Raw genomic sequence first — 14891 nt, forward strand, 5'->3', positions numbered from 1 at the left:
TTTATTGTGGAAAATTTCATTTTAAAAAAATCAGTTAAGGTAGGAAGAAAACTCCTCATTATAGACTTTCATATCTTTTAAAGTTGGAACCTTGTGACTGTATTAACTATTCAATAATAAAATTAAAATTATTTTGAGTAAAAAACCATATTAACAGGGTAAGTCTGCTTTCTAAAAATTTCCTTTATCTTATATGAAATCCTAAGAAAAGGTTTCCTCCTAGCCTAAAATTTCAGCAGTGATTTTAGGTAAATAAATAAAAAACAAGCCAAAGTCCAAGATTTAGTCTCCTGAATCTGCTACTGAGTAACTGTCCTGAGACCAGGCAAACTCTGTAGCCTGCCCTCCATAACCTCCATATGGGGCTGTTACAAAGATCAAGCAAGGTGCTATTCTTGAAAATGCTTTGAAAAATGTAACATCTTAGATAAGTATAGGGCATTATTATGACTATCTAGTTCACACACCAAAGTGATCCCAGTCTTCCTGTAGATTCTGAATCTCCAGCTGGTTCTTGCCCTCAGTGAAAATTGGTTTCGGAGTTTTCTCAAAGCCCCCAGACAAGATGCCACCCTGCCAGCTGCGGATGTAAATTCTGCCATCAGCATCCACGATAGCTGAGGAAGAGAAATGACAAGGGAGTGGGGAGTAGAAGAGAAAAACAGGGGTTAGAGGTAAGCCAGCTTTCTAAATGGACAGAAAAAAAGCAAAACAGAAACACCCAATCACTACTGACTTTATTAACAAAACAGCGTCCCATGAAGACATCAGCTTTAAAATACCTTTCCAGGTCGAGGAGGTTTCTCCCTCTCACCATTATAGTGGAGCCTGTTTCTCTGATTACCTCTTACTAGATCGGTTACCTAGAAGCTCTGACTTGTCCTCACAACAAACTACGTAACTGCCACTGTGCCACATAAGCCTAAAAAGAGGGGGGACTGTGAAGCCCATTCCAGCTATTCAGGCCTTTGAAGTGAAATCAAACCTTCTCCTACAGCACTCAGGGTCCCTGAATACCCTGAGTTTATAGCCTACCTATGACATTCCCACAATATATAGCATTCAAGTCAAAAACTCCAGCTTATATTCCAAATTTTGTCAATTTAGACCTCTGTCTGGGACTACAATTAGCTTGCAAAAAAAACCAACAAAAAAACTGCTTAAGCGGAATGCCCATTTTGGCCATCCTTTCATAGAGTTCTTAAAAGTCAGAACTGGGCCACCTCCCTATAACATGCTCTAGAAAAGACAAGACGCTTTCGGGCAGTCTGTCCTTAGCAGAGCGTCTTCCTTCAGAAGCCAGAACAGTGGCAAGAAAACAAGATTAAAAACAAAGTGCAGGTCCTCACTTGGTGTGTTGCTCTGCAGAGGGGTCTCCAAGGGGCGAGTCAGGAGGTAGAAGTGTTCGCAGGCATGTAACGGGATACTAATCGGCTCCTCGTTGGACAGACCCAGCTCGTATGCCCACTACAAATGGACAGATTGATTTTTGGGTGGAAGAGGAACAGAAAGACAAATGAGCAAGTTCAGCCACTTGAAAACAGTTTAATTTCAAGTGGCTTGTGTGTGCTCTTGCAACAGTGTCAGGTGTGGGAAGCCAAGACTCAGCCTGCTTTAGTTTAATTATCTGTATAGGGAGCAACACGAGACTTTTTAAACCATAAAACTTACTTTTAGATCAAAGGAAGACAGATTTTACCAGCAGCAAAAGGAACTCATGGGGAGTAAATGAGGCCTTTTAACAAAATGCCTGGCCTCAACGACAAACCCCAAGTACCAATCATAAATGAACTTCACATGACAAGAAGTATTCCTAGGTCACCTTAAACTGCACAGTGGATGGAAAGGACCAATTGTCTTCAAAGCAGAAACAGCTTAGTGTTCTAGAAATTGAATCCATGCTCCTGACACAATAAAACAGCCTAATACTTTATTTGCTAGATTGTAGAATGAAATAAACCACCACAGAAAGACCCAATGCCAAGGATTTATGTCAATGCCCAAGTGCTTCCTGGCCCCCTGACAGGGGAGCACCAGTTCACCCAGGGAGGAGGAAGGAAAGGCCACCGCAACTCTACTGGGGGAACAGAACAGGTGTCCTCTTTGGAGTACAAGAACCCTGAGTTTTCCTGCCCACACAAGAAAGTGTAGTCCTGACATCTGTTTCCTTTTCACTATATAATCTTAAGTCTACACCAAAAAATCCTGGAGATGAAAGGTAAATAAGAAAACCAGTGGCCCGCTATTGTTACTAACCTACCTGACCAGCACAGTTGACAAAATACTGGCATTCGATCTGTCCTTTGTCTGTCTCCACGCCAGTAACTTGACCTTTTTTGATCATCACGTGAACAACACTTGTCCGGTCAAAGATCTGAACACCTGTTCCAAGGTAAAGAAAGAGTTGGGAGCTGGGGCATCAGTCCTCTGATGTTCCAGAATTAAAGCATCTGCAGCAGATTCTCAATGCATAAAAAAATACTGAAGAGGCCAGGTCAATGCTTTAATTTAAAAAAACAAACAAAAAACTATTAGGAACCACATCCTCAGGCTGTAAATGAGACTTTCCCAAGGTTAAAAATGGCAGGCAGCCCGGCAGGGCATGGCTCAGCAGCTGAACATCGACCTAGGATCCAGGAGATCACAGTTTGATTCCCAGCCAGGGTACATGCCCAGGTTGCAGGCTCAATCCTCGGCCGGGGTATGCAGGAGGTAGCTGATTAATGACTCTCTCATCACTGATGTTTCTCTCACTCTCTCCCTCTCCCTTCCTCTCTCTGAAATCAATAAAGATATATTTAAAATAATAATAATACAGCCTTTAAAAAAATGGTAGGAAAATATAATAACCAACTTTAATGCACAATTAAATTCCAGGAATTATAAAAGGGGTAGAGAAAAGTTCAAACGGCATCCAAAACCCTAACCTACCCACATCATGAATCAGTTCATTCAAAGTGCACAACATTGTGGACACCGATGTGTCTTCCCCTCACTCACTGCAAACCCGGGACATGATCCAAGCTATGAATTAAATCCTCAAGGTGTGTTCTAACCTTGGAGCTTCTCAGTTCAGTGGACGAAAGGAGCCCCTTAAGTCTGAAGTGTACTAAATCAGCACTAAAGCAGTTCCTTAGGACTTTAATAAGAAAAATGTGGCCCTGAGGAAAGACAGTAACAGATAGTGTATTAAAACAAAAGGAGCCAGTGGACAAAATGGTAACTGAGTTGGTGTCATTGCCTATTGTGAGACACTTTCTTAGACAACCTCTTCCTCCCTAATCCTAACCTGCTTACCATTTTGTGAGGCAGCACTTGCCAGGGCGAGAGCCACGTCAGCAGAGGACACCACTGCATCCTCTGGGACATGCATGGCCCCCACCAGGTCATGCACATTGAGGAGAGGGTGCAGTTCCGCCACTTTCTTAAGGGAGATGATCTCAGAAGGTATGCCTATAACACTGCAACAGAACACAAGGGGACAATGACATCACTGGCCCTCCAGCAGAGGTCAGGGTACAGTGAAGCCAGGACAGGCTTCAGCCTCATACGTACTTCAGCCTTGAGTTGATACGCTTCAGGGAGATCAGCCGGTCTTGAGTCTGGGCCAGAAAGATGGAGCCTGTCCTTATGTAACCTGTAAGAAAGCCCAGACTGAGACAGATCAGGACAAACACAGGGTGGCAAAGAGGCAAGCTGGTGAGATTATAAGTGAGAAGACCTGTGAGGAGTCCTGGGACTGCCACCATCCAAACATTCTCAGCTCAGTTTTGTGAGGATCAAATGAGATTTTAATGCATATAAAACCATTCTTAAAAACAAAAAATCCGTGGCTAGCTTTGCTCAGTGGTAAGAGCATCAGCCCATGGACCAAAGGGTCACAGGTTCGATTCCTGGCCCCAGTTGGGGCACATGCAGGGGGCAACCAATCAATGTGTCTCTTTCACATTGATGTTTCTCCAGCGCTCCCTCTACCTTCCATTCTCTCTAAAAAAAAAAAAAATCAATGGAAAAAGTATCCTAAGGGGAGGGTTAACAACAAAAAAAGGAAAGACGCCATTGCTAAAAAAGTCTTCAGGGTGTATAACTGATTCCATTATATTCTTTTTCTTTTTTTTTTTTTAATCCTCACCTGAGGATATTTTTTCCATTGCTTTTTCAGAAAGAGTGGAAGGGGGAGAGAGAGAGAAATACTAATGTGAGAGAGAGAGACATCGATTGGTTACCTCCCACACGGGCCCTAACCTAGGCCGGGGAATGAGCCTGCAACCAAGGTACGTTCCCTTGGCCAGAATCAAACCTGGAACCCTTCAGTCCGAGGGCCAATGCCCTAACCACTGAACAAAACCAGCTAGGGTTCCATTATATTCTTTACTGTTTAGATTTTCTTCCCGGAGTTTCAATGCAGTATAACCCTCTGGAATACTTGGCCTTGAGACAGTAGATGAATGGCTGGAGGCCACACATCTCAGGTGCAGAGCATCCAGGCCACACAGCTCGTGTTCCAGCTGAGGCACTGCCTGCTGTGGGGAACCATGTCCTGGACTCTACGCTGCCTCTTGCTGGCAACCTCCTGCTTAATCTACAGGCACCCAACAGCCTTCCAACAAAATCCTTTGCCCAAGATAGCCAGAGTCATTTTCTGTTGTTTGTAACCATCATACCTGACACAACCTTATTACACTTGGGTCAATGATAAGCCTCCAAAGTGTAATGACTTTCAGTTCTTATGAAGAAAGAGTTGAATCCATCAGTTATCTTTTCAAAGGAAGTACAGTGAGAATAACTTATTTTGTTAATTTTTTTGAAATCATCATATAAATATACCCTTCACTGACATGACAAGAATGTCTCAGTTAGGAGAACTGAAATGTCAGAGATTGGTGTTTAAATATAGTAGATCTGCCAGAGTGTCCAGTGATTTCTGGGATTAATCACAGCCTAAATTTCACACTAAGAGAGACAAAGGGTTCAGAGTTATTTTCTACTCACTACCATAGATTAGATATAGGCGAGTACCACTGTATATATGTTCCTTTTAACCCACTAAATAATTTTTTAAAATGCATTATCACTGTATTGAAAAAACAGCTAACTCCCTGACTCCAGGTCTCTTCAGCTGTAAAAGAATGACCCTTATAAGATCAAGTAATATACAGAATACTTTCAAAGGATTATAAAAGCTTTTATATTACCTTCATTCACTTTACAAAAATTGTATCACATTCAAACTGAAGCACTCCCAACACTAACATTCAGTCAGGCAATGAGGACTCAGTCATTTGGTAAGTCTGATTAACAAGAAGTTAATGAAACACCTCAAGTAAATGAACTTTTTTCAAAAGATAAGCAGATAATATCTTCCCCTTAAATCTAAGTGCACATGTGACACTTCATCCTTATTTCATGACTCAATAGCAGTCCCTGAATGAAGTGACCATGGCAGGTCACCTGCCCAACTGAACAGGAGACCTCTCCTCCACGGGGGCCCTGTGTCACCTTTCCCTGCACCACTGGCAAATGACAGTGGTGTGAGACTAAGGTTGAACCCCTTACTCTTGCTTACCTGACTTCCTCACTGCCCCAGAAGCATCAAGGAGAAGCAGGCCCTATAAAGGTTCCAGATGGTGATCTAGAAAGCAAGCTAAGCTCACTTACCTTACAGAAAAGAAGCCTATGACCCTGATTCCTCTAGAATCCCACCAGCTGAGCAATTCAGGGCTCAGCAACACACTAGGATCTGACCTAATGGCCCAGGAGTGAGCAGTTTCATCTCTAGGCCCATTTGTGGACCCTACTCTGACTCAAACCCTGGTTAATAAATGATTAACCAGGTATTAACCTATACAACACCAATACCTTGTTGCCATCATTAAACCCAACCAAAGGGACTGTTTCCCGCCTGTCCTGTCTATAGCAGCATCTTCCCTAGTAAAAGCCAGAGACAGTGCAGAAGCAGGAAGCACTTTTATCATGTTCACTCAAGAGCCCTGCCTCTCAACAGGAGGCCTGGCCAAGTCCGATGACACCATGGGTAGTCCAGGCGCCCATGACACACCGTGTAAGGCGGCACTACTCTCAGCGCTGTGACTGTGCAGGGTCACCCCAAATGCATACTCACCTCGCCCCAATCCTGGCCCTGTGATGTGCCCAAGAATACACAGCCTCTTCCTTCTAGGCCTCTAGTTCCTCTCCTGGCATCTCCTCTCTCCACCTCCACAGCTATCAAATCCTAGTTATTAGACAGTTGGTCTTATTCTATAGTATACAAATAAGTTTACACTTCATGACAGTACGAACTATATAAAATGGAAATGTTATAAACCCTTACTTTGTGATCAAAATTTCAAATAATTCAAATATCCTTCCCTAATAAAAATGTCATATGTCACATAATTTCTAAAAGGGTTGGCGAGGTAAACCACACACTGTGCTTACACTCTGATCACATGGCAGAGCCACTGTAGCTGGCACACAGAAAAGCTACCACCCTTTGTCAGGATTAGTCCTGAGTTATCTGTGATTTGAATTATGCAACATCTTCAAAAGATCAACCCTGACATATGCAAGTGTCTAGAATTTCACTACTGGGCCTTCCTACCCACTCACGATAATTAGTGCACCACCAAACAGTTTCATCTGCCCTGAGAGCAGGCTTGATACTGGGCTTCTGGGTAACCCGTCACCTTACAACAATTTGATAGCCATTCTTTCTACCTTCAATCGTATGGGACAATCATGTAGATGAGTCTTCCTCTTCTTGGAACAGTTCTACTTATTCCAGTGCTAGTTAGCTTATAACTTCCTGTGTCCTTCACCCCTCATTACACAGGGAAGCAGAAATATGTGAATGCTGTGGAGTCAGGAACATCCTTACTAGCAACTGGTGAAGTTCAATGGGTCAAACTATGATTTAACTACCAACCACATGAATTTAAGTTCCTCCTCCTCTAGGAGCCAGCGCTGCCACTTACTGTGCTTCAACAAGTGAAATATACAGAAAATGGCCCAGGAAAACTTTCATAAGAATTACAGCATCTGAAAAAGGATCTGGAATACTGACGGAATCCCCTCATTTTAAAATAGGGAAACAAAGATCAAAAGCGAAATGACTTGCCCAAGGTAATACTCTGACTAGTGGCAGAGCCCAGACTACAGCTCAGGTCTGAATTACCAATGACCAGGCCAACTCACATGGGACCAGACACAGTCTGGAGGAAAAGACTCTGGGGACGGGCACACTAGTAAATGGCAGACTGTCATCTGCTTACCTGTTTGGATCCCTGTTTCTTGCTCTAACTGCTGGTACAGTTTGTTTGAATAGTCAGCCATCTTCTGCTCGATGCTCAGGTGCCTGGCAGTGCTTACGATGCCAGCACAAAATCTTGTAGAGCCAGCCGCTAGCCTGCAGGATGGATCCAAAAGGCTGTTAGGTATACTCACATATCTGTGAATGCAGAAAGTTCAAGTCCCACACTATCGCACTGTTCTGTCATATGGAAACATGGAAACAACCCACACACCCACTGACATGACACTGATGTCCAATTTTCGAGTTCACCTACACAGTGGGATACTCTACAGCCATGAAAAAGGAACGAGAAAGCTTTTATGCAACAATGTGGAACAATTCTATTGAGAAAAGCACAGTGTGAACAGTGTTTAAGGAATACTACCACTTGTATAAAACGGGGAAAAATAAATGAACACCCATACACACCAATACATACTGATGAACACACATCTGTTTCTATATGGAGAGAGTATCTGGATTGATACACCAGGCACTTAAGTTGCCTCCAGCAAGGAAAACGTGAAGCTAGGGGTCAGGGGCAGGAGAGGGACTTTCCCTGGACACTCTTCCCTGGACACTTTTCTATTCTGACTCGTGAATGTATTGCCTTTTAAGAAATAAATAAAGGTTCAATTTGTTGTAGGCAATAGAACTTAAAAAGCCTAACACAGATAAAGAACACTAAGGGGGAATGAAAAAATTCAAATAAACTATGAACTATAGTAATAACATGTCAATGTTGATTCATTAATGAGAAGGTAACACTAATATGTTAATAACAAGTGAAAATGAGGGTGAGTTATATGAGAACTCCCTCCTACCTTCTCAAATGTTCTGTAAATCTAAAACTGTTTCAAAATAAGTTACTGACCGGCTGGGCGTGGCTCAGCGGTTGAGCATCAGCCTAGGATCCAGGAGATCGAGGTTTGATTCCCCGTCAGGGCACATGCCCAGCTTCCGGGCTCGATCCCCAGTAGGGGGCATGCAGGAGGCAGCCAATCAATGACTCTCATCACTGACATCTCTCTCTCTCTCTCTCTCTCTCTCTCTCTCCCTCTCCCTTTCTGTCTCTGAAATCCATAAAGATATATTTTAAAAAATAAATTAGTTAAATGAAAAACTAATAGAAATAGAGCAGAATGTAGACAATTTCATTTCAAGTCCTGGAGGAAGTCCTTGGCCCCCAGGATTTGTGTTGCTGCCTAAGAAGAACAAGTTGGCAAGATGTGCTATAAACCTGAAATAAGTACATGTTTCAGAGACTGGGTTGCTGGAATCTGCCAGCTCTCTAAAGCCAGAAAACATGAGTTTTAGGCATCACTAAACAAATCACAGTACAGGATTTTCACCTGTGATTCTTCTCATACTACTCAGCAACACTGATTTGCTAGAGGTGGGACAATATCACCAAAAGGAGAGGGAAGGAGGGACTCCATGTCCAGCTGAATCCTTACCTGCCTTGCTCCAAAAGGACAATGTCCTTCCACCCCATCTTGGACAGGTGATAGGCCACAGATGTGCCCATGATTCCCCCACCGCAGATGACCACCTGCGCCTGGGCAGGCAGGGTAACAGAATGTGCATCGGCCGCTGAAGCACTGCTTCTGGCTGAGGAACAATTCTGCCATCCTCGGCGGGTTCTTTGTCTTTGGACCACAGAGAGCAACCGGTAAAACATCACGTCTGTCAGCAATGAGAGACCAGCTCTCACTCAGCTCAGAAGGAGATATCAAGCATTCGAACTAGAAAGAAAAACCAAACGTATTTCATTCCATTGTACTAAGTGTGTATGCTTCATGAGAAAAGGCTGCAAAAAAAACAATCATCATTCATACAGCAAATAGGCGAGGACCGACTAGGTCCCACATACTGTGCTAGGTTCGATACAGCAGCAAGCAACAGTAAAGAGGTCCCTGTCATTAGTAACTTACATCTGAGAGAGACAGAGTGTGTGTGAGTGTGAATGGGAGAGGGGCAGCAATAATCAAATAAGACAAGTCACAAGGAGTAACTAATACCATGATCAGGAAAGGTGAAATTTGAAAAGAAATGATAGTCGAAATGGAACCAGCTATCTGAGTGTTCCAAACAGAGAAGCGAGTGTGTAAAAGGCTCTGACATGAGATAGATCTTAATGAGCCCAAGCACAGAGATAACACCAGCAGGAACCCAGCATGAAAAGTGAGAGGGAGATGATCTAAGAGAAACTTGGAGATGAAGGCAGAAAGCCACTACACACTGCCCTTGGATGTGGGGATTTTATCCTAAATGCCAGGAAAATACTAAAGGAGGGAAAGACATAATCTGAAATGTTTTCTAAGATCAGTCTGGCTCCATGGTGGAGACTGGATTGTGGGATGAGAGGAAAGCAGAGACGGGTTAGGAGCTGTAGCAGTAGTCCAGGGGGCATCATGGTGGCTCAGACAAGGATGGTGGCAGTGGACTCAAAGACATGACTAGACTGTCTTGGAAGTAGAAATGACAGAACTTAACTTGCCAACAAACTGGATGTTAAAATGCAAAGAAGGGGAATTAAGGATGATGGCTATGTTCCTGGGTTAAGCAGCTGGGGCCACTTACTATAGTGTGAAGGAGCAGGAAGGAATAGGGAACGAGGCTGGCAGGCTGAGTGTGAATGTGAGTGTGTGCATGTGTATGTGTACAATCGAATGCTCAACTTTTACAGCCCATCTGGCATCTGTATGGAAACACTAAGCAGCGGCTAGATATACAAGTATGAAACGGAAGGAGGTCTAGGAGTCATTAGCATATGTACAATTTTTTTTAATATGTTTTTAATTGATTTTTTAGAGAGAGAGAAAGGGAGAGGGATAGAGAGAAATATCGATGAGAGAGAAACATCGCTCAGCTGCCTCCTGCACACCCCCTACTGGAGATCGGGCCTGCAACCTGAGCACGTGCCCTGACCAGGAATCAAACCAGGGAACTCTTGGTTCATAGGTCATTGCTCAATCACTGAGCCACACCTGCCGGGCAGCACTGTACAGTATTGAAAGCTGTAACATTTCAAGGATCAAGAACTGTGAGTCTCCCCAGCATTCACACATTGGGAAGAAAAAGACAAGACTACAGACAGCACTGAATGCTGTGGCAGAATCAGAGTGTACAGATAAAGACAAGTGGTTAAAGAGACAAAGAAGGAGCAGTTGCTAAGAGAGAGAGAAAACCACACAGAGGTATCACAGAAGCCAAAAGAGGTAAGTATTCCAAAAAGTTGTTAATTACAGAGGGTGCTGAGGGGTGGAGCCGGGTGGCCAAGTGTCCACTGTAATTTGACAGCACAGAGGTCCTGGTGTCCTCAAGGAGAACATTTTCAGGGGAGAGGAAGGGATGAAATATAGACGAGAGCAAACTGAAGATAAGCAAGATGTGGGAGTACGGATAGCCCATTACAGTTTGTTCTGACAGGGAGCAGAAGAGTGGGGCAGAGTGAGAAAAGAATGTGGGGTAGAGCAAGGTTAGCTGATTGTTGTTTAAAGACAGGAGCCGTTATATGCATAACCCATGGACACAGACAACAGTGTGGGGAAGGCCTGGGATGGGGCAGGGTTTGGGTGGAGGGGAGCGAAAAGGGGAAAAATGGGTGACATCTGTAATACTGATGACAAATAAATAAATAAGTAATAAAGATGGCAGCTGTTAAGAATACTTCACTGCTATGAGATGACCCAGTAAAAGATAAAGAGATGGGTGAGAAAGGAGACACAATAACAAGACTGAGGTCCTGGGGGAGGAAAGAGAGACAGGGTCATAGGCCTAAGTGAAGGATGGCCTGCCTCATGTTTCCACAGGTGATATGGTGCAGATTTAAGGCACAAGATGTTCCTTCTAGAAAAGCAGAGCATGATTAGTCAGGCTGATCACTTACACACACAAGACACAGGTTGTAACCAAGCATACATTTCTACAGAACAATAAATATAAGTTAGAGAAGAAAGAGTATAGGCGATTGGGAGGTATCATATAAGAAGTCGGACTTAAGCTGAGCCTAAAGGGGTAAGATTTGGACAAAGAAAGACAGGAAGCACACACAAGGTTACAGACAAGTTGACCACAGGTGCTTATGGATAACAGTAGGGACCGGAGTTGGAGGCCTCAGTCTCCATGCAGGAGGCATGCAGGAGGCATGCAGGAGGCAGCTGACTGATGTTTCTCTCTCTTCCTCTCCCTTCCTCTCTCTCCAAAATCAATAAAAACATTTAAAAAAAAAAAGATGAGGACGTAAGATGACATTGGGGGCAGACAAGTGGACATCAGGGCATCACATGGCTAGTAAACCCACCACCACCACCTTCCATACCAGCCTCAGCACCCACAGTTGGCTCCACATCAGCCCAAATCGTCTAAGGCCAAGCTGTTGATGCCTGTCCATCAGAGAGGACTCCCAGAACTGAGACCAATGCAGGCACAGATAGCGTCCCAAGAGAAATCCCATCCAACTGGGGACTAATTATTTTGGCCATCTTGTGACTGCCACCATACCTCCCATCCTTGGTCCCTGTGAAGCCGTCTCAAAGTAGAAGCTTCTCCACACAGCTAGTCTTCTTGTAATCTGTAATCTGCATACCAACATTCATATCATGGGTGTGTTAGAACGAAGAGAGAGAGAGCAAGAAACTGAAAAACTATTTGAAAAACTAATGACAGAAAACTTCTCTAACCTGGTTAGAGAAGGAAATAGACATACAAGTGCAGAAAGTGAAATGAGTGATTGGCACAAAATATTCAAAGTAATGAAAAGCAAAGACCTACAACCCAAATTACTCTACCCAGCAAAGCTATCATTTAGAATAAAAGGAAAGAAAAAGTTCCCTAGATAAGATAAAGGTAAAGGGGTTCATCACCACTTTACCAGCATTACAAGAAATGTTAAAGGGTCTTCTTTATGTAGAAAAGACAAAAAAGATGAATAAGAAAATATAGGAAAGAAAAAAGTCTCACTGACAAAGGCAACCATTTAGTAAAAGCAGTCCATCAACCAACTATAAAACTAGTATAAAGTTAAAAGGTTAAAGTAGGAAGATCATGTATAATTGCAACAATAAATCAAGGGATACACACACATACAAGTAGTAAAAAGTAAGACAAAAATGGGGAGGGGATGAGTAAAAATCTGTAATGATTTTAGAATGTGTTCAAACTTAAGCAACCACCAACATAAATTAGACTGCTGTAAACATAGTTTGTTATATATGAAGCACATGGTAACCACAAACCAAAAATCCACAAGATATATACAAGAAATAGAGGAGCCCAGCTGGGCGTGGCTCAGCAGTTGAGCTTCGACCTGGGATCCAGGCGATCGGGGTTCGATTCCCGGTCAGGACACATGTCTAGGTTTTGGGCTCAATCAATGACTCTCTCATCACTGATGTTTCTATCTCTCTCTTTCCCTCTCCTTTCCTCTCTCTGAAATCAATAAAGATATTAAAAAAAAAAGAAAAGAAATAGAGGAATCCATGCACAACACTATAGAAAGTCACCAACTATGAAATAAGAGAGCAAGAGCGTAAGAAAGGAACAGAGAAGGACTATAGATACAATCAGAAGACAGTAAAATGGCAATAACTACATACCTATCAATAATTACCTTAGTCCAATCAATGGACTAAATGCTCCACTCAAAACACACAGAGTGGCTGAATGAATTAAAAAAAACAAGACCTGTTTTTTATGCTGCCTAGAAGAGACCCATTTCAGATAGAAAGACATAGACTGAAAGGAAAAGGATGGAAAAAGATATTTCATGCAAATGGAAAATGAAAAAAAGCTGAGGCAGCAATATGTACATCAGACAAAATAGACTTTCAAACAGGAATGTTACAAAAGACAAAGCAGGGCATTTCATAATGATAAAGGGATCTATCTAATAAGGGGATATAACTCGTAAATATCTACACACCCAATGTAGGAGCACCTAAATATATAAAGCAAATATTGACTGACATAAAGAGAAAGACTTATAGTAATGCAGTCATACTAGGGGATTTAACACCCTATTGATATCAATGGATAGGTCGTCCAGGCAGAAAATTAACAAGGAAACAGCAGCCTTAATTGATACATTAGACCAGGTGGACATAATTGACATTTTTAGGACATTTCACCCAAAAGCAGCAAAATAAACTTCTTTTCAAATGCACATGAAACACTTTCCAGGATAGACCACATGTTAGCCCACAAAACAAGTCTCAATAAATTTAAGACGACTGAAATCATATCAAGCACCTCCTCCCACCACAATGGTATAAAACTAGAAATCACTGACAAGAAAACTGAAACAACACACAAACACAGGGAGGCTAAATAACATGCTACTAAACAATGAGTGGGTTAACAAGATCAAGAAAGAAATCCAAAGATACCTTGCGACAAACTTCTTGAACAAGCCATAAGCAAACCGAATTCAGCAGTGCATTAAAAAGATTATACACCAAGAACAAGTAGAATTTATTCCAGGATGCAAGGTTGGTCCAATATCAGAAAATGAATTAAATGTGCTTTTGGGCCCGGCTCACCCCCCTCCCAGCCCCACCCCGCATCCTCGTGTGTCATGCTTACACGCACAGGCAAAATGGACTTCAAGATCCCTGAACCAAATCTGAGTGTCGTTCACACCGGACCCGAGGGGACAAACACTGACCCTGCTCCAGCCTAGGCTTCTCCAGGTAACTTCACTGCAGGACCCCGCAGCCGTCTCACTAATTAGTCAAGCACAGGGGGACCGCACGTTTCAACGCGGGAAAACACTGCCACCTGCAGAGGAGGAAGGCCGGGCTAGACCAGCCTCATCTGCGCCGCGGGACTGGGCAAGCCCGAGGCGGGGAGCCAGGAGAGAGGTCACCCCGAGTGCCGGAGAGCGGGCGCGCGGCGGCCGAGGTCGGGGCCCCGAGGCCCGGACAACCTCCGCCGGAGCGGGCACAGCGGCAGAGACACTGGGGCAGGTCAGGGGGACCCCCTCTCGGCCCGGGCCGGCGGAGTCCTGGCGCCAGGACGCGCCTTCCCGGGAGAACCAGGCAGAACCGACGGGAAACGAGGGACCGCGGCGACCACCCCTGAGCCAGACCGAAGAGGAAACGCGACGCAGCGGGGCCTGAGGCGCTGAGGCCCGGGCGGGCGGGGACGTCAGGCCGGCCCGCGACTGTCCGCTTACCTCATGGGCGCCCGCGGGCTCCGCGCTCAGCAACACCCGGCGGAAGGCCCGCAGCAGCCACACGGGTCACCAGCGGTGCGGGGGGCCGGAAAGGGGGTGGGGGCAGGGAATGGGGGGGGTGGGGCGGAGGGAGTAAAGAGTTCCGGGGAACTGGTACCGCGACCTTCCGCACTTTACGGCCCCCGAGCAAGGGTACGCCGGCGCGTGACCGCACGCGCACGCGCACGCGCACGCGCACGCGCGGCGTGGCGTCCCCTCTGCGGCCCCGCCCCTGCACGTGGGGCTTGTTGGGGGCTCGCTAAGTCCCTCCTTTGCCTCCGCTGAGCTGAAGGCGATTTGGAGGCGTCGCCTCTCAAGGCCTCATTAGAACTCGAGCCTCAGAACCTGTCCGTTTGGGGAAGTGCAGCGAGGACGCCCGGGGTG

At 44.6% G+C, this 14891-nt stretch overlaps 1 protein-coding gene across 3 annotated transcripts in view; it reads right to left on the reverse strand.

Annotated features, from left to right (window-relative positions):
• Positions 1 to 14569, reverse strand: part of PDPR (pyruvate dehydrogenase phosphatase regulatory subunit) — a 30607-nt gene extending 16038 nt beyond the window's left edge. Inside the window, exons 1-8 of one of the 3 annotated variants that reach the window (XM_016196507.2) lie at positions 14469 to 14569; positions 8749 to 9036; positions 7272 to 7405; positions 3556 to 3637; positions 3298 to 3461; positions 2261 to 2382; positions 1350 to 1467; positions 468 to 617 (exon numbers count right to left, since the gene is read on the reverse strand). In XM_016196507.2, the coding sequence (XP_016051993.1) occupies positions 468 to 617; positions 1350 to 1467; positions 2261 to 2382; positions 3298 to 3461; positions 3556 to 3637; positions 7272 to 7405; positions 8749 to 8972 (994 nt within the window). In that variant the 5' untranslated portion in view covers positions 8973 to 9036; positions 14469 to 14569. Of the gene's footprint in view, positions 1 to 467; positions 618 to 1349; positions 1468 to 2260; positions 2383 to 3297; positions 3462 to 3555; positions 3638 to 7271; positions 7406 to 8748; positions 9037 to 13882; positions 13946 to 14468 lie in introns of those variants that run through there. The other 2 variants (XM_016196511.2, XM_087827359.1) reach the window with 2 other exon arrangements.
• Positions 14570 to 14891: the final 322 nt, after the last annotated feature.

This window comes from Miniopterus natalensis, chromosome 18 (genome assembly GCF_054644295.1).
Source record: "Miniopterus natalensis isolate mMinNat1 chromosome 18, mMinNat1.hap1, whole genome shotgun sequence".
Lineage (NCBI taxonomy): Eukaryota > Metazoa > Chordata > Mammalia > Chiroptera > Miniopteridae > Miniopterus > Miniopterus natalensis.